The sequence below is a fragment of the Asterias amurensis genome, chromosome 22 (genome assembly GCF_032118995.1).
Source record: "Asterias amurensis chromosome 22, ASM3211899v1".
Classification (NCBI taxonomy): Eukaryota; Metazoa; Echinodermata; class Asteroidea; order Forcipulatida; family Asteriidae; genus Asterias; species Asterias amurensis.
In genome coordinates this window covers 9,215,449-9,239,284 of record NC_092669.1, presented here as the reverse complement: position 1 = coordinate 9,239,284, position 23,836 = coordinate 9,215,449, and the positions used below count along the sequence as shown (strand labels likewise).

At 38.6% G+C, this 23,836-nt stretch overlaps 2 protein-coding genes across 3 annotated transcripts in view; one reads left to right on the top strand and one right to left on the bottom strand.

The window, feature by feature from the left end:
* Positions 1 to 10,976, top strand: part of LOC139953975 (histone-lysine N-methyltransferase SETDB1-like) — a 66,330-nt gene extending 55,354 nt beyond the window's left edge. Inside the window, exons 34-37 of the mRNA XM_071953593.1 lie at positions 3,489 to 3,536; positions 4,615 to 4,724; positions 5,851 to 5,939; positions 8,289 to 10,976. Of these exons, the coding sequence (XP_071809694.1) occupies positions 3,489 to 3,536; positions 4,615 to 4,724; positions 5,851 to 5,939; positions 8,289 to 8,406 (365 nt within the window). The 3' untranslated portion in view covers positions 8,407 to 10,976. The remainder of the gene's footprint in view (positions 1 to 3,488; positions 3,537 to 4,614; positions 4,725 to 5,850; positions 5,940 to 8,288) is intronic.
* A 657-nt stretch (positions 10,977 to 11,633) lies between these two features.
* Positions 11,634 to 23,765, bottom strand: LOC139953976 (kelch-like protein 25). Of its 2 annotated transcripts, none has more exons than XM_071953594.1 (4): positions 23,619 to 23,765; positions 21,412 to 21,678; positions 20,036 to 20,323; positions 11,634 to 17,467 (listed from the first exon to the last, which is right to left on the bottom strand). In XM_071953594.1, the coding sequence occupies exons 1-4, from the start codon at positions 23,625 to 23,627 to the stop codon at positions 16,232 to 16,234; spliced, it is 1,800 nt and encodes a 599-aa protein (XP_071809695.1). In that variant the 5' UTR covers positions 23,628 to 23,765; the 3' UTR covers positions 11,634 to 16,231. The 2 variants fall into 2 exon arrangements, with proteins under 2 accessions (XP_071809695.1, XP_071809696.1); XM_071953595.1 differs by lacking the exon at positions 23,619 to 23,765 and adding an exon at positions 23,553 to 23,603.
* Positions 23,766 to 23,836: the final 71 nt, after the last annotated feature.

Sequence of the window (23,836 nt, the reverse complement as noted above, 5' to 3'; positions counted from 1 at the left end):
ATGCATAAGTTACAACATCATTTAACCCATGAGCAAGCCTCACACGAACTGGGACGATAGCCATCGTACATTGGTTCTCATTTTCGTTGTCACATGCTACGTTGGTATACTCACAACCGATGTTACTCCCAGGCACGGCACTTGAATCCCTCACGTTTCTTGAAAACTGTGCAGGCCTTGAAGTATCATTCTGATTTATGTGAAGAAGAGTAGGGTGTCGACCCTTGCAAACATCACACGTAGCCTTCCTGTTGCATGTCCTCTTCATGTGCCCCATCTTAAGACAACCAAAACAAAGACGCCGCTTTCTCAGAAACTCGATGCGCTCACTCCAAGGTTGTTCTCGCAATTTGGAGCATCCTATCAACAAATGTGAACCACCACAAGACCAACACACCTTGTCAACATCCTTAGCGGTATTGAGATCCGTAGTTTCACTTGTTGCCATGGTGATTTTAGGCCTGGTGTCACAACGATTGGCGGGTTTCTTCTGGCTTGTGGTTGACAAAGCATCTCTACCATAAACAGGGTCGTTAACCTTCTTGGACTCGAACCTGACAAATTCTACTAGATGATGAAACTTTACCATTTCTCCTTTGTACTTGCACTGCTGCACACGAGACCTCCATCTGTCATGATAATTGTAAGGTAGCTTCATCACCATGGACTTGATGTTCTCACTATGCTCCAAGTACTGCAAACTACCAACGCATTTGACGGCACTCTCACACTCCTGAAGAAAGATTGCAAAACCATCGAGAGCCTTCGGGTTATCTGCCTTGATTTGCGGCCATGAAGCAGCTTTCTTGATGAATGCATTAGCTATCACCTCCGGATTTCCATATCGTTCTGTCAGCTCCTTGACGGCTGCTGCGTAGCCAGTAGGGCCATCCAGATAACTGTATCCAGTAACTATTTGGTGTGCCTCGCCTGTAGTAAACTGCTCGAGGTAATAAAGCCGCTCATCGTCAGTGTCACACAACTTAGCAATTCTGGCGCTAAACATCCTCATAAAGCGCTTATACTCAATCGCCTCACCGCTGAATCTTTCCATCTCGATTTTTGGTCGTTGCAAATGCCTAATCATCTCATTCACGGATTGACCACCCACGTCATCTTTAATCACTGCTACCCCATCTTGGTGGCTCGTGGGCTGTACATCCTCATTGACAGAATCTTGACGTTGTCTACCTGTGGACTGACGAGGCTGTGCAACACCATCAACGATTTGTTGTACACCACTGACATCAGGGACTTCTTGTCGAGGCTGACTTGCCGGTTGCTGTAACAGTGGAGTACCGGCGGTCTTAGGCTCAGGTTTTGGAGGCGGTTTATTTAGAGCAGCAACGTCATACTGATCTAAGAATTTCTCGAAGGAGTCCATCCAATGAGCTGCAGTCTCCGAGGCTTTCTCTGAACTTGGCCTTTCACCATCCCCTGTAGCATCTTTGGATATGTCAGGTTTGGTTTCTTTTACGGCTGCACCGGCGTTCAATTCAGATCCCCCATCCGAGGCCCTTGTAACTTCACTACAATTTCTGCTTGTCTTTTCTAACTTCTCCAAGACCTTACACTTCGCCTCGGCCACAGCAACTTCAGTCTTAATCTCAATTTCTTCTTCTAGTTGTTTCAACTTCATCTTTTCAATCTCAAGAGCTTGCATCGCTTTCAAAGCCTTCTGGCGTGTGAGTAGCTCTACTTTCTTCTGCTCTTCTTCAATGAGTAACTGGGATGCTTTTGACCGTTTTGATGATCTAGAAGATTTTGACGACATTGGAGCTTCTTGCTTGACCAACCAATCTTGAATCTTTTGGTTTACGTTTGAAAGCCAGACCTCCTTATCCGTGTACCAATCCTCCTCAAATTGTAGACGTTCAACGTCACTCAGCCACTGGCAGTAATCATCATAACATTTCATGAACTCCTCAAAGACATCCATCCATTCCTTATATGCGTCCTTTGTTTCATCAAGAGACGGATTGGTTCCCAACTTGTCTCGAAGGGAATCAGACTTCAATTTAGCAGCTCTCCAAGCCTCTCCTAATCGCTTGTACTTGAACTCTTTATTATAGGCAGCACCTTTCTGTGTAGCTTTCTTCTTACGTTTAGACGTCATTGTCAATGCCAAATTACAACTGTCTTTTTGCTAATGCTATAGTGGTCCAGCTCAAAGTTCAAATCAACACACAATTTGTTGTTTGCTAATATCAGTTTATTGGATCCAGCTTCTCAATTCCAACACAAAACATCTACTTCCAAACTTCTGTAATCTCTATGAAATCGTGAAACCGTAAACCGCAAACCGCATAAACCGATTAGCTGTAATAAACCACAAATAAATAACACTTATAAATATATTGTTTAACAAGAAATAAATAAACTTTGGAACAAATTAACTGTTTTAAATCATTAATCCTTGCAGTGTGAAAGGGTGAACACAATTGGAAAAACAATAAAATGTAGTACAATTGAAATTTGGAAAATCTACTACTGTGAATACTTGCACAAAATCCTAAAATGAGCTTCCAAAGTACATCAAAATTTACTGATTAAAGGTCTCTCAAATCTCTGGAATGACAGTATCAAATATAAATAAGCACAGTATATTCCACATTTACTAAAATGAAACAAAGCAAAAGATTTAACTCACCAAAAGTAACAGCACAAATTGCCACACTGTCTGCCTGGCCACTATAGACTTAACACATATGTTCACTGTATGAACTCCTGTAGGCTAGTGAGCCACACCTTACCATGCTATAGCACTGCCAGAGGTCAATGTTCACTCAAGCAGGCACAAACTGATTTGCATAAGCCTGCAACTCTTAAACTTTACAAAAACTCTGCTGGGCCTAGAATTTGGTCCTTACACGACATATTTGCCTAAAATGGCACCCAAGGCGCACAAGAAAAAACTAGAAACAGTAATTAGCGAAACAATGACTGAAAGTAAGTATGGAAATGACAGCCTTAATCGCTGGATTCCTTCATCAGGTATGTTTTCAGATGCTTGTGGAACAATTCTGTAGTTATGCTAGATTTGACGTATGTGGGAAGTGCATTCCTCAAAAGTGGGGCTGCTGCAGAGAAAGACCTGTCACCCCAAGACCTCCTCGTTCTAGTTTCTTGGAGCTGCTGGATTCTCATGATTTCTTGGTAAAGTTGAGAGGTAGTGCTCTCTGCTCTACCAGCCAGGCTTTTGATGGATGATACCCAAACCTACATTCGTATGGACTGTAGAGGGGGAAAGGAAAGGAAGTTTTTTAGTTGCTCTTCACTGTTCACATCAAGAGAGGGCGCTGTAACCAGGCACTATTTTAAAAGACTAGTGCCGGTAGGGCATTATTTGCCGCAAAACCTGCGCGCGATCACTAGACTATACATGTAGTTCATCCCACATGACCGAGTTTCAGCCAACCAGAATACAGAACAAGCAAGATGTGTGTTATAATCCTAACTAGTGTTTGTTTTCTTTGATATTCCTACAGATGGCAATGAAGAAGGTACCGCAGTCTCACCTATTGTAGAAGATAAGAGTGAGTTATGTGATTAATGGTATAACACAGAGCTGTCTGAGTATAAGTCCCTTCTCCTAATCTGAGTCCAAGTCTTAAGCTGGCCTCAGGCCGACCTTGCGTCAACAAAAAACAGTCGGCGACTGACTTTTCAGGATCACACTACGCCTGAGCTAAGACCATCGGGAACTTTTCAGTCGGCAATTATTTACGACCTGAGCGTAACTGCGATGATTTTAAGACAATCTGAAACAGTTTCGACTTGTACGACGTGATTCCGACGGTCAGGAACCAATCGCAGGGGCAAGATTTCTCAGTTGTTGTGTCCTAAGCATATTTTGTCTGCGCATTGCCGCCGGTTTGTCATGGGTGAAAGAAAATCGTAAGTCAACCCATGGCCGGCTTTAGTTCTACCCACCCAGTCACACTAACGACCAGGGCCCAATATCATTGCTCTGCACAAAATTGGTGCTTAGGGAAGCAGGGAATTCTGTGCTCTGTCACTTCACTAAAGTTTTAGGTTACCTAATAATAATAACTAGTTCTTATTTTGCTCATTTCACAATAACGTCTCAATGTGCTTTACATTAATGCATTAGCAACCATTTATTTTCAAATGGACTTGGGATGGGATGGGATTTCTACATTTTGAATCGGAAATCTGTTTGTGTTAACCCGCAACCTCAAAAAAAATAAACTAATAGCAAAACCAAAAATAAAAGGTTTTTTTAGTTTTTTTTGATAACGTAGATAAAATTTATACAAATAAGAAGATAAAACCATACGGAACACCCCAGATTACAGAGTAGGGCTTTCAAAACCAAAGATAAATGAATTACAGCAGGCTTTGCACTCTGAAGCTTCCCCCCTCGCTTTGCACTCATAATTCAGGGCTGGATTTCACAAAGAGTTGGGACTAGTCTTATCTCAAGTTAGGACTAGTAGTACTAGCCTTAAGTTTTTTTGTATCTCCTAGTACTAGTCCTAAGATAGGACTAGTTTCTAACTCTTTGTGAAATGGGCCCCAGGTTTGTTTTTTCAACAGCCTACAGTATGACATCCCTGACTTGAACCTGTTGATATGTTTTTGATCTACTAGGTAAGGAGATTGAGAGACCTTTGAATATTCGTACCAGGTCGTTCTTTGCGGAGTCTTCAGGCCATGTGATGGATGCTAAGTTCATTGGTAATCTAGGTAGATACCTCAATGTAAGTTGGATATCTTTAGCATCTTGGTCAAAACAGATTTGTTGTAGACACGTTTGGTATTGTCAAAGACCAGTATTCTCACTTGGTGTAACCCAACAGACATGTATGCATAAAATAACAAACCTGTGAAAAATTGGACTCAATTGGTAATCGAATTTTCAAGAGAATAATGAAAGAAAAAACATTCTGCATTACATGTACTTTGTGTGCTTTTCATATGCACAATACATGTAGTTTCTTTAAAGGTACTAGACACTATTTGTAACTATACTCAAAATAATTGTTAGCATAGAAACTAACTGGGTAACCGGGCATCCTGTTCAGCTGAAGTCTTTAATCATTTGAAAAATTCCCTCTTTCTCAAAAACTATTACATTAGAGGGAGCTGTTTCTCACAATGTTTTATACTCTCTTTCTTTTCTTCTTTGTAAATTGCATGTAATTCAGCCTTTGGCTGCAATGTGTTTTTAACAATAAACCAATTAATAGTATAAAAAAATACTATCAACACTGCAATACAGAGTCAGTATCACCACAAAGAGTTTCTTTAAAGGTACTAGACACTATTTGTAATTATACTCAAAATAATTGCATAGAAACTAAATGTTGATAGTATTTTTTTTATACTATTAATTGGTTTATTGTTAAAAACACATTGCAGCCAAAGGTGTTGAAATCGACGGCACGTTGAAATCCCCAAGAAACAACTAATCCCTGTATTTGATACTGACTCTGTATTGCAGTATTTAAAAATACAGTGATTAGTTGTTTCTTGGGGATTTCAATATGCCGTCGATTTCACAAAACTCCTCCTAACTTAAGATTAATCTTAGGACTTAGGATGAGTCCCAACCCTGCACTGTAGCATGCAGACCTTAAGATAAATCCGAAGTTAGGACGAGTTACTCGTCCTAACTCGAGATAAGATGAGTCCTAACTCTTTGTGAAATCGACCCCTGTACATGTAGTATATTCACAAGTTGCAAAACAACTTCTCTCTATTCTCTTGGTGCTGTACACTGACATAGTTCACTTGGGGGGGGATAATAATTTTGGTAGACTGTTTTTAGCACAGGTTTGTATGATGTTTGTAATACATGTGTTATTGTATTGTTTCTCGTTACAGCATAGCTGCAATCCTAACGTGTTTGTACAGAGTGTATTTGTGGACTCTCATGATCTTCGCTTCCCATGGGTTGCATTCTTTGCAAAAAAGTAAAGTATATCTCTATATGTTTGATTCATTATTGAAGTGATGTTGTTTGATCACAGAGCAAGGACCAGTACAAACAAACCACATTCTATAGGGTTTCCTGCTCAATTGTATCAAAAATCAATTCATTTTAACACCCGGCTCAATCAGTTTTCATTCAACAGTCAAAACAATGTCACTATCTCGATATATTTTTTTGTATTCCAAGAGCGAGAGTGTGATAATGAATTTATCTTCCAGCCTCATTTAGTCAATGAGGTTACATGTAGGTTATGTTTTTGCTTTTGGTTTTGCATGCCCAAAGTTTAGAATGTAATTTTCGTTACACTAACCGCTTGCAGAGGGTGACGCTATGACACTCACAATATAAAAAACACTAGTGCAATATAAAAACTGGGAGTAGGTTATCATCTGATATCACACTCTGGTTTCAAGCATCTGATTGGATGATTAGTGCGTACTGGAAGATAAAGATTTAAACCAGACCTTTTGTCGCTAGGGATTGACCACTCGGATTCGAGGACTCAAGTTTGCTTGAAGATAAAAACGTATTTCTAGTTATCATGAACATGTGCACATGTTCATTATGCGTTCATGTCCATGATGTGTTCATGTTCATTATGTGTTCATGTTCATTATGTGTTCATGTTCATGATGTGTTCATGTCCATGATGTGTTCATGTTCATGATGTGTTCATGTCCATGATGTGTTCATGTTCATGATGTGTTCATGTCCATGATGTGTTCATGTTCATTATGTGTTCATGTCCATGATGTGTTCATGTCCATGATGTGTTCATGTCCATTATGTGTTCATGTTCATTATGTGTTCATGTTCATTATGTGTTCATGTTCATTATGTGTTCATGTCCATGATGTGTTCATGTTCATGATGTGTTCATGTCCATGATGTGTTCATGTTCATGATGTGTTCATGTCCATGATGTGTTCATGTTCATTATGTGTTCATGTCCATGATGTGTTCATGTCCATGATGTGTTCATGTTCATTATGTGTTCATGTTCATTATGTGTTCATGTTCATTATGTGTTCATGTTCATTATGTGTTCATGTCATGATGTGTTCATGTTCATGATGTGTTCATGTCCATGATGTGTTCATGTTCATGATGTGTTCATGTCCATGATGTGTTCATGTTCATTATGTGTTCATGTTCATTATGCGTTCATGTCCATGATGTGTTCATGTTCATTATGTGTTCATGTCCATGATGTGTTCATGTTCATTATGTGTTCATGTTCATTATGTGTTCATGTCCATGATGTGTTCATGTCCATGATGTGTTCATGTCCATGATGTGTTCATGTTCATTATGCGTTCATGTTCATTATGCGTTCATGTTCATTATGCGTTCATGTTCATTATGTGTTCATGTTCATTATGTGTTCATGTCCATGATGTGTTCATGTTCATTATGTGTTCATGTTCATTATGTGTTCATGTTCATTATGTGTTCATGTTCATTGTGTGTTCATTTTCATTGTATTTTTCAACCAATTGAAATGGCTTTTTTGCAAAGTCAATAACTACTGCACATACAAACATACAATCCAAACAATCATGCATATTCACTGCTGGTACCCATGCAAAAAATGACTAGGGGTTCTGGTAAGTGAAGCTAGACTTGTGGACAAGTCGTTCAATGTCTGTCGCGGTGATATCGTTCTGACTCTATTCCGAAATTTCCTTGCGATTCCCGCGGTATTCTCGCGGAGACTGCTGGCAGTGATCTCGCGAGAGCGCTGCCACAACTCGACTATGTCACTGCAGCAGACCATTAACGACTTGTCCACATGTCTAGTTTGAAACCAAAGTACATACATGTAAGCACAGATTAAACATTAAACCATGACCAGCTGGAGATTTTTATTAGAGTTTGCTTTGGTATACACTTTAAATCTATTAACAAACTGAGACAAATAACATTTGGTCAGAAAATACTTCATTTCAAGAAAAATTAGACTGTGTACTTCGTTGTACATGGCCCAATTTCATGGCTCTGCTTATACCGCCGAATTCTGCGCTTAGGATCACATTTCCTGATTACGTACAAGCGCCGACTTTCTGCGCTAGCCTTGTAAGCGTAGAATGCCTGGTAACGTTGAGTACGCACATGCAGAAGCCAAAATTCACCGTTAATCTGTGAAATACGCTTTCCGTTGTCACAGAATTCCCTGCTTCCGTAAGCGCCGATTCTGTGCTTTTGTAAGCAGAGCCCTGAAATTGGGCCCTGATCACATAACACTGATACTTGCTCATATGTACTGACAGCTTTGTGTGCAATATCCATTTCAGTTTAATGTTGTAACTTCATGTATCATTTCTTACAGATATGTGCGAGCTGGATCTGAGCTGACATGGGATTATAATTATGATGTTGGTAGTGTACCTGGTAAATCCTTGATATGTCTATGTGGTTCAGCAGAGTGTAGAGGGAGGTTGCTGTGAGTAAACACAACCTCAATCCCAGGGGTTGAGCTACATGCAACAAAGGTATCATCAACACCCCCAACCACAAACTCACAAGGAAAAAAAATGTTAAACATTCACATTCACAGAAAAAAACAAAGTTTGTATGAGAGAGATTGGCTGTTGCCAGCTTGGTGTTTATATTTCCTTCCGGGGAGTTTGGATTTTTAAAACCTGTGCCCAAAATGTTAATAACCATAAGGGAAACTGCTGGGTAAATTAAAGGCATCGGACACGTTTGGTAATTGTCAGTACTCTCCAGTACTCTCACTTGGTGTATCCCCAAATATGCATAAAATATCAAATCTGAGGAAAAAATTTACTCAGTTGGTCATCAAAGTTGCAAGAGACGCATAACAAAAGGCTTCAGCTGAAGTATTTTATTATTTGTGGGAGAAATTACCTCTTTCTCAAAAACTATGTTACTTCAGAGGGATTGCTTGTTACAAAGCAAGTGTTTATGCTTACAACTGTTTTGAGTATTTACCAATAGTGTTCAGTGACTTTAATTTGGGTTTAACATAGACAAATTGACTTGAACTGCCTTTGTCAACTTTCATTTCTCAACCCCAAATTGTTTAGTTTGTTTAAAATAGATGATCATGTGTTTGAGAAGATGGAATAAAATGGTTACATTTTTTTATTATTGCCTCACAACTACCTTTCCATGTTTACAGATAATCTTGTTGAACTATTTTGTGTGATTGTGTCTTTTCTCCAGACAATATAAATAATTGGTAGTCTTTGTGTTGTTTTGAATTCAAATGCTGTACAATTAATGCTCAAAGATGAAGCAAATAATGTTGTTATACCTCTTTACAAATTGTGAAGTTTGATTGGTCGAGAACCAATCACGTGCCGTGCAACAAATACGCATGTATCATGGCTAATGATGCGCGCTACGCGTAATGCACAGCCCCCCGGGTAACATGAAAAGTGATGTACACCGGTGTACATCACCTTGATCGTTCCCGCCGTTGGTCGATTTCAAGCGCTGTATGAAACACGTACGGGTTCGAGGGAACTGTCAGGAATTGTTTCTTGTTCGTCTGCTAATTAAACAATGAATACTCCGTCGTAAATGTCTAAGAGGAATATTAATGTTACCAAGGTATATTTGACAGTTTTCATGCTACAGGTTTGTTATAGAAGAGTTTGCGGTAACACCATGTAATAACAATCTCTAAATGAGTTGGGGTGGTTCTGAAAATAAACGTTGGGTTAACTCGACGTTTCGATCAGTATGCTCTGATCGTCTTCTGGAGAATGCTGGACTCTGATGCTGCATGCTGCTTAAGTACTAGGCGGTGGATCAGCGGTGATGCACGAAGGCGGGAAATGTAGGCTTGTTGTATACATGTACAACAGGCACTATGATTAACCTGTTACTTGTTAAGGGAAGATACATTTGTTTTCACTATTTAAATTAATGGCAACAACACTTGTTCGTTGAAGCCTTCAGCAGCATTCAGTTGTATACAATTTGGAGAATTGTTTTACTTCGAAGTAACACGGTTAAGGGAAAAGATATATAAGTTGTATGCTCCGAATTGGGAAAATAAGGAATTAAGGCCTGGTCCCACTGCAGCGATAACGATAACGACATCGATAACGATGCCAAGAGAACGCATTCCATTGGTTGAATGAGCGTGTGCGTATTCTGCGTGGAGCAATTGGACCTATATAGTGCGTTATCTTTGAGTCGTGATCATTATCGTTTTCGTTATCGCTGCAGTGGGACCGGGCCTTTGTGATGATCTAGGAACTGTACCTACATGTAGTTATGCTTTTATGTTACCGTAGGGTGACAAACTTGACTTGGAAAAGTTCTTATATTGTACAATTCAACCTTACAGGAACATTACATGGTTGTTTGTTGCTAACAAAACAGTTGCTGGCAGTGTAAGCATTTAATGTAATCCATCATATACATAAACTGTCAAACCTGTAGAAGTTTAGTCATCTGGGTCACAAGAAACAAAGTGAGAAACTGATGACACATTTTGCATGACATACGGTAGATTAAAAAATAATGAACAAAACGCTCACTAAGTAAATCTGTAAGCTCAGAAGAGTTCTTTTACCAATTCTGTAATGTTCCTTAAAATAAGGATGTATTGCGACTGCATTAAAAGACACTTTCATTGCTGGTATGGCAGTTCGAGGGAAACACTACCATTGCACACAGGAATGTGTTGCATGACTCTTTTCAAAGTAAGAATGGGTCTCCATTATGTTACAGGGTTATCCTCAAGTCTTTTGGAATTTTGCCATTAGACTTCTTTCTTGATTTGTTGACATTATTCATGCATTATCAACTAATCTTAAAATGTTGTTATTGGACCAGTTTTGTTATTGTATAAACCACAACTTTTGTTTGTTTTAGGTTGTAAAGATTAGCATGGTGACTGCTACATAGTACATGTATGGTTGTAAACATGTTTATACAGTAGGCAATTCAATGTTTTGTAATTTTGTAATGTTTTAACTTCATCTTTAAAAAGAAAATAAAACTCCAGGCAAAGGTTTGGTTGTGATTGGAATATTAACCCAGCTGAGTTTAATCACTTTCATTTAAACTATTTCTGTGGCGTCACTCTATAGATGAAAGGGTAGATTTTTTTTTAGGTGTTTTTTTCTTTCATTATTATCTCGCAACTTCGACGACCAATTGAGCTCAAATTTTCACAGGTTTGTTATTTTATGAATATGTTGAGATACACCAAGTGAGAAGACTGGTCTTTGACAATTACCACTAGTGTCCAGTGTCTCTACTCACTTTCATTTAAACTATTTGTGTGGCGTCACTCTATAGATGAAAGGGTAGATTATTTTTACGAATTTACACTTTAACTGTCTATTCGATCTGAACTAAAGTAAATAGTAAAAGACTTGAAAATTACTGCCTTTCGAAATAGAAAAATAACATGATGTGCAACAAAACAAATCAAAAACATGTTGCTTTCAATTTACAAAAAAAAATTCCAGTTAAACAATTTCACATTAGTAACGCAATTTATTGTTAACTGGGCAAACTGACAAAGTACTGGGCAAACTGATGTTGCAAGCACTATAAAGTATGCCTCTCCTGACACCCTTTACAACTAGACCGGCCTGAGATCTATCAGCAATACGCTTCATGTTCCTTGAACTCGCCTGGACAGTTAGACCTCCTGCATAGCACCTATAGTTTATTATTATTATTATTATTATTATTATATTTTGCAAAATAGGTTTAAAATGTGACCAATCAATTGACAAAGTACGCGAAATGAGACAGACTAAAAAGTATTATTCAATTAATTGAAACTGTAATAGTCAATGGGGAAATGGTTTAAGTCAGAGAATAGACTCGTAACATGCCTGAAGTGTGGATTCCTGACTACAATTTGGGTACTCGTCTTCCGCTCGTACATTCTATCCACGAATCAACACTTTTTCCTCTATTCCTATAGACCAACCCGACGCACACCGGGCGCACAAGTGCTGAGCACCGCACGGTGAGTTAGGGGTCAAAGATGCAGAATCTGCATACATGTAATAGTCGCTGAAATGCATAACATCGGCACGGTATTTTGTCAGAATTTCAGTATTTTACTTTCTGCTTAGTTTTAAAAATTTATCAAGAATGTAGTACGTTGTTATATCATGCAGCCACATCAAGGAAATTTCATAGATTGTCGAGGAAGACATTCGATTCCCATAAAAAGTGAAAAGGAAATTGATTTTCTCATGTCTTTGTGCACAAAACTAGGCACAAAGACACCCCAGCAGTGGCGCATGGCGGTGCCCAGCACTTGTGCTCCTGGATCGGTCTATTAGTGCTTGAAAGAGAAAAAAATAAAGGTGGGGTCAGAATGCTCTGTTATTTTAGAAAGAGAGATAGTCATATAAAATGAAAGACAATGTTTCAAAGGAAAGAGGCTTTGGTCAAGGGTCTCTGGAATATGTTCCAAACAAGATGACATAATCATCTTTTATATTTTTATTGTCTACATTTTCAAAAGGTTACATTTTTATCACACAATGCAACTAGCCCTAATGTTCTCTGTTTGTCCATGGTTTGTCGGAGTTAGTATATTGATATTAAAGGGACACGTTGCCTTGGATCGGGCGAGTTGGGTCTATGAAAAGCGTTTGTAACCGTTTGTAATAAAATGCAAATGGTTTGAAAGATGTTAATTGTAGAATATAATGATCCACACAAGCATACCTGGAAATTGTGTGGTTTCCCTTTTACTTTGCGAACTAACACGTTCGGCCATTTTATGGAGTCAAAAACTTGACTCTACAAAATGGTGTGAATGGTGTACGGTGTTAGTTCACCATGACAAGGAAAGTCTGCAATTTCGAGGCATATTTGTGTGGATCATTATATTCTACTTTTAAAACATCTTTCTAACCATGCATTTTATAACAAACCTTTTTCAAACGCTTTTCATAGACCAACGGCCCGATCCACTGGGAAACGTGTCCATTTAAACAGCACAATTACATGACACTATTTTACTTAAAAGGAGGGAAAATAAATGTTTGGTTATCACTCTTAAAACTAATGACAATAAAAACTTACTTTATTAGAAAAACAGCAGCTTTCGATGGTATAAAGCATTTTTAAAATCAATATTCACTCTGAATGAATGGTGTGGTTATAGAAAAATAAATTAGTTGTTATCCCTCAAAATTTGAATCTGAGAAGAACTACCAATTGTAAAGTCAGTTAAAGATATAGTAGTGATAGTAAAGATCGTGTATTCCAACTACGAATTTGGAAAGGTTTGCGGTAACACCATTTAATGACTATCTATAAATGAGTTAGGGGTGGTTCTGAAAATAACCGTTGGTTTCAACACTTTCAGAACCACCCCAACTCATTTAGAGAACGTCATTACATGGTGTTACCGCAAACCTTAGCATAACGTATTTCCACCATGTTTCCAATCCTACTCAATTACGGAGTGTTTTCCTGCATGGACATAATTGCTCTGGATTTTTAGCGCTAGCTATCACAAAAGCCCGGACCACCTTTGAAATGTTTGTATTTGTATATTTATATAGGACTAAAACAATAAAACGGTTCAAAAACCAAAGATGCATGGACATAATTGCTCTTACAAAATAGCTATCACAAAAGCGCGACCATCTTTGAAATGAAATGTTTGTATAAGTACGTACATTTATATAGGATTTACAATAAAACGGTTCAAAAACCAAAGATATACTTTCACTTCAAAAATACATTGAAACACATAAATATGACACTTTCAAATCTACATTAACCTGACATGGTTAAAGCACTGGACACTATTGGTAATTATCAAAGACCAGTCTTCTCACTTTGTGTAGTTCAACACAAGCATAAAATAACAAACCTGTGAAAATTTAAGCTCAATTGGTCGTCGAAGTTGCGAGATAATAATGACTGAAAAAACACCCTTGTCACACGAAGTTGTGTGCTTTCAGATGCTTGATTTCGGGACCTCAAATTCTAAAGCTGAGGTCTCAAAATCAAATTCGTTGAAAACTACTTCTTTCTCGAAAACTACGTTACTTCAGAAGGAGCCGTTTCTCACTATCGTTTTATACTATCAACCTCTCCCCATTACCCATTACCAAATGAGGTTTTAAGCTAATAATTTTTTAGAGCAATTACCAACAGTGTCCACTGACTTTAAAGAGTACCTCTTTTATTTGTTTGTTTTGAACGATTGGTAATTTTCACAGACCAGTATCTGCACTACATGTGACCTAACATGAAATAACAAACCTATGAAAGTCGAAAGCTCAATTAGTTTATCAGAGTCAAGAGAAAACAGTGAAAAGAAACATTAGCCTAAGTGTTTTCACTTTTCACAAACATCAGGTTTTAGCAGGACACACGCGATAAAGAACAATCGCATTACTCTTTTCCTAAAAACTATAGCACTTTGGGCAAAACTTTTTCAAGGAAGGATTTCCACCATGACAATCTTTGTACCATTTAATGTCCAAATCTGTGAACTTTCATGTTTTCAATCTTACCAATGTTTTACACACACTTTAACTTACAGACACTTTTTAAATGTTTCAAAATTGTGAGGAAGTGCATGGAATATGCAAACACAATTCTATACAAACAATCAAACAAAAGTACTTGACCAAAGTGAAATTATTTTTTGATGGTAGAATTTGAACTTTCTTTAATGTCCAATGACTTGGTGAGAGATAAATAAACTATCCAACTCAAGTTTTCTTAAAATGTAACTTGACACATTACATCACATGTGGCTGACACAAAAGGTCGGAAGGTCGCTTCTACGTGTTCTAGGTGTGGGCTACAATCAACTATTTTTCCAGGGGCAACTGCCACCTGGGGCTGAAACAGGTATCATCCATCAGAAGCCTGGCTGGTATGAGCAGAAAGCACTACCTCCCCACTTTTATGAAGCAATCATGGTTAAGTGCCACAAGTTTCACAACCCAGGGACTCAAACCCACACTCTGCTGATCAAACACCATTGCTTAAACCCGGTGCTCTTAACTGACACGCCACAAACAATACTGCCCATGTAAGGCTGTGGCTGCAAATGCGAATAAAGAGAGTTGACTATTTCAGCCATTTTCATAGTTCAACACAAGCTGAGAATCTGTCTCAACTCTTAAGACTTCAAAGACCTGCTTGAACGAAAATGTCAAGTCGTGAACTTTCCTTAATTTCATTTAAAATTTGCTCGGTCATTAAGGAAATCGAGTCATATGACTGTAAATTTATTCTAATTGTGTAAAAAAATAATCATTTCGAATACCCTTATCCAGCGCTTTTCTGAAAGATTCGCGAAAAAGCTCCGTTACGTAATCACTCATGTTACGTCATAGTTGGGAGCTCCAATTTGTATAGCCACTTTGTTGCAGCGTGAAGGTATAACAAAGCATGACATAAAGCCAAAGCATTGTCATTTTGACGCGCCGTCAACGCCAGAACCTTGAGGCTGGGCCCTGATTTTTTTAGTCGATAATTACTAAAAATTTGAGGTATACACATCAAAATTACATTTAAATGGTGAACAAACGCTTTATAAACAAGTTAATTAATAGCATTTTCGTTAAAAACATTCCGCTCAAGTAGCTGTTTAAGTATAAATAAGAAAGAGACTACAAATTGTAACAATAATTAACATGATCAGTGAAAACTCAGAAAATTGGCAAGTGTACAACCTTAGACTTAATTAAAAACCATTTTCGCTCCCATTGATGCCAAATGGCAACACAAACTCCCCATGCAAAATGCTTTAGACATGATAGAGCAATGTTCATGCATCACAATTGAAAGCGCATGACAAGAAGAATAGCGCTCGGGCTGACCGGTTACGCACATGGTTAATGCGCTTGACGAGTAGAATAGCTCCGGGGCGCTATTCCACTTGTCATGCGCATGTACCATGTGCATGGTTACTCGCGTGCACGCTTGGTAACTATCAAAAATAGCACCTGTCACATGATGATGAATGGACCAGTAAGAAATCGACTCTCGATCATGAAATGAGGTATAGTAAAAACTTATATCACACGGCCCATATCACACCCTGCGTATTGTGCCTATGTCACTTTTATAAGTTACAAGAGGCAAATGTTAATTCAAAGGTTGCGCTTTCGCATCCAATGATGATCGTCACCTGTGTGAAGTTTGCTTGAAGATCAAAGCACCCAATAATTAATGTTAATGATCATGGTTTTATGTAAAACCATGATTTTGGAATACTGTAATGAGAATTTACCTACACTTAAATGTAATGTTACTCAATTGATGTTGAGGTTATCTCTTAGGTTATCTCTGGAATACCCTTGCTGTTGCACAGGACTGTACATCTTGCAGAGGTATATCAAATGCAATATCAGCCCAACAATTGGACACCTCTTCAAAGTCATAAAGATCAAATTGGGAGCTAAGCTGCATTGGTATATTAAGACCCATTTCATGTACGCCACACCACATACCACATAAATACAATCTACCACCAGGATGGTAACTCACTGCAGAACAGAATCTTAATAGACTTGGCAAAGGTACTCTCTTAGTCCATGTATTACTCTCTGGTCTGAAAGACTCTACATTAACAGTTGGTACTTCCGAACTACTCTGGGCTAAGAAGCCTCCAATCAACCAGATTTCAGAAGCGTTTGTTGTACAAGCGACTTGTAACCGTGGTGTTGGCATAGGTGGAAGGGTAGCGACCCAAGTATCAGTTTGAGTGTGGTAACTCATGGTACGACTTCCAGAAAACAAGTAGATCATGTTGTGGTAAGCAGCTGCACTGAAATCTATAACATTACGAGGCATTGAACTTGCAAACTGCCATTCATCTCTAGCTGGATCATACCATTCAACACTTCTTAATATCTCCCAATCATTCAATCCTCCTAATGCAAATATGTTTCCATTAATAGCAATAAGGGAGAAACTAGATCGTCCTTGTAACATGGGGGAAATTTCAACCCACTTTGCTTGTACATGATTATAGCGAAACACACTCTTCTCGCGATAGTCATCTGTAGCCAGATACATGTCATTAGTGTCCGTCACGGCTAACTTGGCTCCAAATGTACGACACACTGGTGGCAAGTCAATAAAAAAGCTTGCTTTGGATGGTGGATGATAACAGCATAAAGTGTGCTCTCTATTTGAACGTCCCATCAATAGTAAGACATTCTGAGCAGTCATACCTAAACGTTGTTCTGGTCTTTGTTTGACTTCAGTCAAATCCTGTTGGTGTTTGACTTCTTCCTTCATCTCCTTAATAACATCTTTAAGAATACACTTCATTTCTTGTGTTGTATTCATGTCCATCAATCCTTGCAATGTCCCACAAGGAATCTGCTTTAACCGGATGCTCTGTAGTAAGGTTGGCAAATGCACTGATCTTGAGACCGAATCCCAGTGAACCCATTTCAGAACCATTTTGAGTACAACATCTTCTGATGGGGCATTGAGTTTATTACTCTGTACTAAGTCCTCCATAACATCCAGACTGGATTGAACTAACTGAGGCTCCATAATCACATCCTGTTTTAAAACAAACAACATTCACAGTTAATCAAAGGTACAGATTTAGTTATCTCAACTGTGGCATGGCGAAAAACTTTTCATTGAAGACAAATTCATACTTTAAATGAAGGACAATTTCAAATTTGGGTTTGCATCAATTTAGCAAACCTATGAAGTGGTGGCATAATGTACATTGGGTGCGTTCGTTTAGCTTCACTGGGTCTACCCCGCCGTGCTCACTCGGGTGACCCCCTGACAAGAGCTAAACGAACGACCACTCAGCGCTCTAGTAGTGACGTCGTTTACCTGGGGCCAGCCCCCAAGTGACCCACTCCACAAGCAGGGCACTGGGGACTGACCTGGGTGAGCCCCTGGAATGATGTCAAAAGCTATTCGAACGCACCGGGGCAGACCAGGGAGGACCCAGGGAAGCTAAACGAACGCACCCACAGTTGGCAACTAAACAATCGACTATGTTTCAAGAATGTCAATAGTGCATTTGAGTGTAAATAAACAAAACCAACTAGAATTTTTGTTTTTCACACACCCTATGGTATTTGTTTGTTGTTATTCTCACTAACATTTGAGCTCAATTGGTCGTCGTAGTTGCGAGATAAATATGAGAGAAAAAAACTCCCTTGTCACACGAAGTTGTGTACTTTCAGATGCTTGATTTGGAGACCTCAAAATCTAATTCTGAGGTCTCAAAATCAAATTCTTGGAAAATTACTTCTTTCTCAAAAACTACTGTACGCCACTTCAGAGGGAGCCGTTTCTCACAGTGTTTTATACTATCAACCTCTCCCCTTTACTCGTTACCAAGTAAGTTTTTATGCTAATAATTATTTTGGGTCATTACCAATAGTGTCCACTGCCTTAAATGTCTAGTGGTTATTGTTATTGTTTAGCTACAGTACTTATTTATCATTATTTCAAGTTAAAATCCTACCATAATAAAACCCAAAGCTCAAAACTTGGCTTAGCCTTGTCCAAGGCTCTTTAGGCAAGTAAACCGCTTTGAATTCACTGCATATCTAATGATTAACTGCATTCAAGTCATAGAATGCAGCACTGAAATAACAATACTGGCACGGTACTGCTAAGGCCAAATGCATGGTTTACAAGGTGCTGTAGCGCAATATGCTGCTTATCAATCCAGGAGCATCAAGGCGAACCCCTTCTCTCTTTGATTAGTGCACTGGGTTCTTTTGCATGCATTTTAAAATAACACATGGGATTCACGACTAAGCTTGGGCGATATCACGATATTATCGAATATCGCGATATTAATTTGGAAACGATTTCGATATATCGGATGCATTTGGTTTTAATCGAAGTATCGATATATCGCGATATATTTGCAAGCTTAGACATCTTGCACCCCATGGGTTTGGAGTAAAACCAGAAGAATAGGTCATTAGAACACCTTTCTTTGCTATGACTGTCTCTTCTACAACTTTCACTTGGAGTTTGAAGACTGATGATGTCAAATTTAATTAATCGCGATTATATCGAATATCGCGATATATTGTCGGCGATATATCGTGAATAAAATAAATCGATATCGCCCAAGCTTATTCACGACCCATCCCATTAATGATGAGAAGTGTCTTGGCCGAGCGGTTAAGAGCACCGAATTAAAACTCTGGTGTTTCTGATCAGCAGAGTGTGGGTTCGCGACACCTGTGTCCTTAAGCAAGACACTCACATGTAACCATTGCTTTGTCCTTCAAATGAGACGTAAAGCCGCAGGTCCAATGTGTTATGTAACGCATGTAAACGAACTCAGTACACTTATCGATAGTGCTGGGCGAATAGTGAAATTTTGGTATTCGGATACCGCTGGCCAACTATCCGAAATTAACCGGATATTCGAATAGTTTTTCGCCGCAAGAGGGCGCTTTAGACAGTGTCACTCAGTTCATTCATAAAAATAACCGGATCTAATTTAAAGATGGCGATTTGCTTTTTCTTTTGATCGTGATTGACTCTACGTGAAGGAAAACTTTCGTAATCTTTGAAACAAATTACGTCAGAAATGTAATTGTTTTAACTCTTCACGGAGGTGAGCATTAATTTAATTTACTTAATTTATGCTTGTTTTATGCTGTATTAATAGAAGTTTCTTAAGGATTCAGACAAAACATTCCTATCAGTTGTCGCCCGACGTCCGCGGATATTCGGATATTAAAGAATATCCCGTTACTTGGTTGTAATTACAGAACTATCCGGTTTATAAATAGCTATTCGCGCCCTATGTGGATATCCGGTTAAGAAAAAAAAGGCATTCGCGGTTAGGGATAGAAAAACCTATTCGCCATTAACCGGATATTCAAATAGTTCGCCCAGGCCTACTTATCGAAAAGAGAAGGGGTTCATCCCAGTGTTCCTGGCTGTGGCTACTGTATCGTAGCACCTTGTAAACCCTCACAAGCTGCTAAATATTGGGTCTCAGAGTTCATCACTGCAATAACCTAGTTATCTGAAAGTTTGTATATATACTCAGTGCCTTGAGTACCTTGTTTGGTAGATACGTGCACTAGACAAGACTTTGATATTATAGGAGGGTTAATCCTGTAATCCTACCTGGATATGGTAATTGAGATAATCCCACGCTGCTTCTTTCAGGCTTGCACAGCAATATATACAAGCCAACTGATACATATCAACACAGTTGATAACATGAAGGTTTTTCTCCATGTATTCAGCACAGAAGTGAATAACAGGTGCAACTTGTAGGAGATTGGCGGCAGCAAACACACTCTGTACACAGTCATTATTCAGACTCAAGGCTCCTGTATACGCAAACTCCAATATCAGCCTCAATGAAGTAGGCTCCATATCTTGAAGTGTAATAATATCACATCGTGATTCCTACAATAGAAAAGAAGATGTTAGTGATTGTAATGTGATGACATTAACATGCAGTTTGAACTACAGACAACAACCATGGAGAAAGATGAAAGGCCAATGCTTCACTGGCTCCCTATCTCTCAACAAATTATCTTCAAGCTGGTGCTTATTGTCCCAAGACTCCCCAATGTATCTCAGAAAACTTCAAGTTTACACTCCCTCAAGGAATCTTCTATCCAGTTCCTTGACTCTCCTCAATGAATCCAAGTCTCAACACTCCTGCCATTGATTTCAATTACTCTTCCTAAACTTATAAGGATTTAAAGTGTTAGGACTGAGGACGAGTAAGTTCCATATCCATAGGCGTTATGATGCATTAAACCCATCCAGATAGAATTAAACTCCCAGCGTTTTGTGAAATTGGCTGCAGGGGTGACAGGGTTTTTTCTCCAGCTGCGTCATGCATCTGGAACTCTCTACCACTTTTTATTAGATCTCGTCTTTGTACCACAAAATTCAAAATCTATTCTCAAAACTTATAGGAACACGTTGCCTTGGATCAGACGAGTTGGTCCATGAAAAGCGTTTATAACCATTTGTTATAAAATGCATATGGTTGGAAAGATGTTTTAAAAGTAGAATACAATAGTCCACACAAATTTGCCTTGAAATTGCGTGGTTAAATTCCTTTTACTTTGCGAACTAACACGGTCGGCCATTTATGGGAGTCAAAAATTTATAACCGTTTGTTGTAAAATGCATTGGTTGGAAAGATGTTTTAAAAGTAGAATACAATGATCCACACAAATTTGCCTCGAAATTGCGTGGTTAAATTCCTTTTACTTTGCGAACTAACACGGTCGGCCATTTATGGGAGTCAAAAATTTATAACCGTTTGTTGTAAAATGCATTGGTTGGAAAGATGTTTTAAAAGTAGAATACAATGATCCACACAAATTTCCCTCGAAATTGCGTGGTTAAATTCCTTTTACTTTGCGAACTAACACGGTCAGCCATTTATGGGAGTCAAAAATGTTTGTGTGGATCATTGTATTCTACTTTTACGTGTTCCTTTATCTTATGTCACTGTATTATTTATGGTAACATACCTGCATGCTACCGGTGAACATTGCCTTGAAGTATGGACTACATGCTGCAAGTATATTACGATGACAGGCAAACTTCTGCTGACCAACTTGTAGTGTAATATCAGTCAGGAGTCTCTCCACTCGCAATTGACTCAACTCAGCCAGCAGCATATTCCCATGACTAGAGTCTGAATAGCGGATAACATCAGTGTCTTTGCTTGAACGTAGTCCATTTAAACCGACTTCACTCTTAAAATCAAACTTTGTTTCTGTTACTGCTGCCATCATCTGAAAATTTATGACAAAAGGAAAAATTAGGTTTTTCTTTCGGAATGGGCCGTATTTTTTACCAAGTGAGGGCACTTTCAAACGTATTTGTATCACTTCTGAGGGTATAATCATTCATACCAGGGAACGATTTCACAAAGCAATAAAGTTCATCGCAAGACAAATTTTAGGTATCACCATAGTGATTTGTATTGTGACATCACACTTTTCTTAGCAACTACGATTGATTTGCAGTTACGATCAATCTTAGATCTTTGTGAAATTGGCCCCAGACCAAAAACACCTATTAAAGACTGGACCACATTACCACCCAGACATCATATCCATCACGGACAATAAGACTTTTAAAGGAGCCATTACAATCCACATCTAAAAGCAATTTAAAACTATGGCGCAACAAAAGTGACAGAACGCCAATTAAAACTGTGCAGGATGGATCATGTATACCCCTGTTAGTGATAAAAATACTATTGAGAGTGCCCTCGCGCGATCAAAAATAAAACGCAAATGATGTTTCATTCATGAGCATAACCAACGACAGGAAACTTTATTCTCAGCATGATTAAGCCTGATGAAAATACAGACCATGAGTAAACTGCATAGCTTCTGTCACCGGTGCAGCTTGCACAATTTCGCGGTAAACGGGAATCAAAGTTGGGGACCGAAAACATGAGGGTCGATAACGTATGACGCTACGATATAATAATAATAATAATAAACCATTCTTTTAAAGCGCATTACACACGGAGTCCCAATGCACTGTACAAAGTCAGAAAGAAAAAACAGACAAAACTAGTTGGAGATTAACAAGTGAGTTTGAGAAGGCGTTTGAATTTATCCAGAGTTTTAGCGTCTTTGATGTTGCGGGGGAGTTTGTTCCAAAGAGTAGGAGAAGACGTAGAAAATGCACGCTGGCCTTAAGACTTAGTAGAAGCGGATGAACAGGCAAGTAGAGATTGTGATTGAGAGCGGAGATTTCGAGAAGGCTGGTATTTGTGAACAAGTTCTTGCAAGTATGTAGGTGCGTGGCCATGGATACAGCTGTATGTCAGAAGAAGGGTTTTGTAAGCAATCCGTTGTCTAACCGGAAGCCAGTGCAAGTCCGAGAAAATAGGTGAAATGTGGTCACAGGTTTTGGATCGTGTTACCAATCTGGCTGCTGAGTTCTGAACTCGGTGAAGTTTGGAGATTCCGGAGTCAGGTAGACCGAGAAGAAGACTATTACAAAAATCAAGGCGGGATGTAATGAAGGCGTGAACCAGTTTTTCCGTGGTGGATTTGTCAAGAAGATTGCGAATTTGTCAAATTTTGTGTAATGCGAGGTACGAAGATTTGCAGATATTTTTCACATGGATGTCCGTTCGAAGATCGTTCTGAAAAGTGACACCGAGATCTCGTACTCTATGATATGATATCTCTGGATTTTAATATAGTAGCCATAATAATGCCTTAGGACAAAAATGTAATTAATTTGTTAAGTAGTAATTGAATAATACTTTTGATTTATTTTGCACGCCCTACTAGCTTCTGAAAATTCAATAAAATACCAACCAATGAAAGGTGTGAAAACATATGACGTTATTCCAATGTCGTGCATGCATTTTAAGCACTGTAGTGTTAATGGCGGACTGTCTCTTGCAACGTAAAACCAAAACTTTAAAAATTTCAACACACCATGAAGTGAAATGGTAATTGTTAAAAAATTGGATAGATGATTTGAAAAAAAAAATATTTAGGTTTAAATTGTGAAAATTGTTCCTGTTATCCTACTGAAAACACATGACACCAGGATAATGTAAAAAAAATAGGCCTACCCACACAATAAAACATTCAATTACAAAATTCAATAAACTCAAATAAATAAATAGGCCTACATTCTCAACTACAACATCTGACATGGGTTTTCTTCTGCCTCATTTTCGCCCACTTAATTTACTTACTCTTTTCATAATTGATGTGACAAACAGATAGAGTTGCTCTGGTGACTCGGTAGAGTAGAGGCTACGACAATCACAATGAACTGAACTACATGTAGAACACAATTCGTCCGGTAGCCATTTTGTTTTCCGATGCGTCGATGGCTGTTTCATGTGGAAAGACGTCGTCTCTGCACGAGTAATTCATAAAACAGCCGTCTGTAAATATAGTACATCGTGTG

Bases quoted from the DNA above. Each gene is read 5' to 3' on its own strand.
- LOC139953976 (XM_071953595.1), bottom strand. From the start codon at position 23,576: ATGTCAGATGTTGTAGTTGAGAAT. The intron at 21,679-23,552 runs GTAGGCCTATTT...ATAAATTTTCAG, and splicing joins CAGATGTTGTAGTTGAGAAT to ATGATGGCAGCAGTAACAGA. The intron at 17,468-20,035 runs GTAGGATTACAG...GTTTTAAAACAG, and splicing joins ATCTCAATTACCATATCCAG to GATGTGATTATGGAGCCTCA.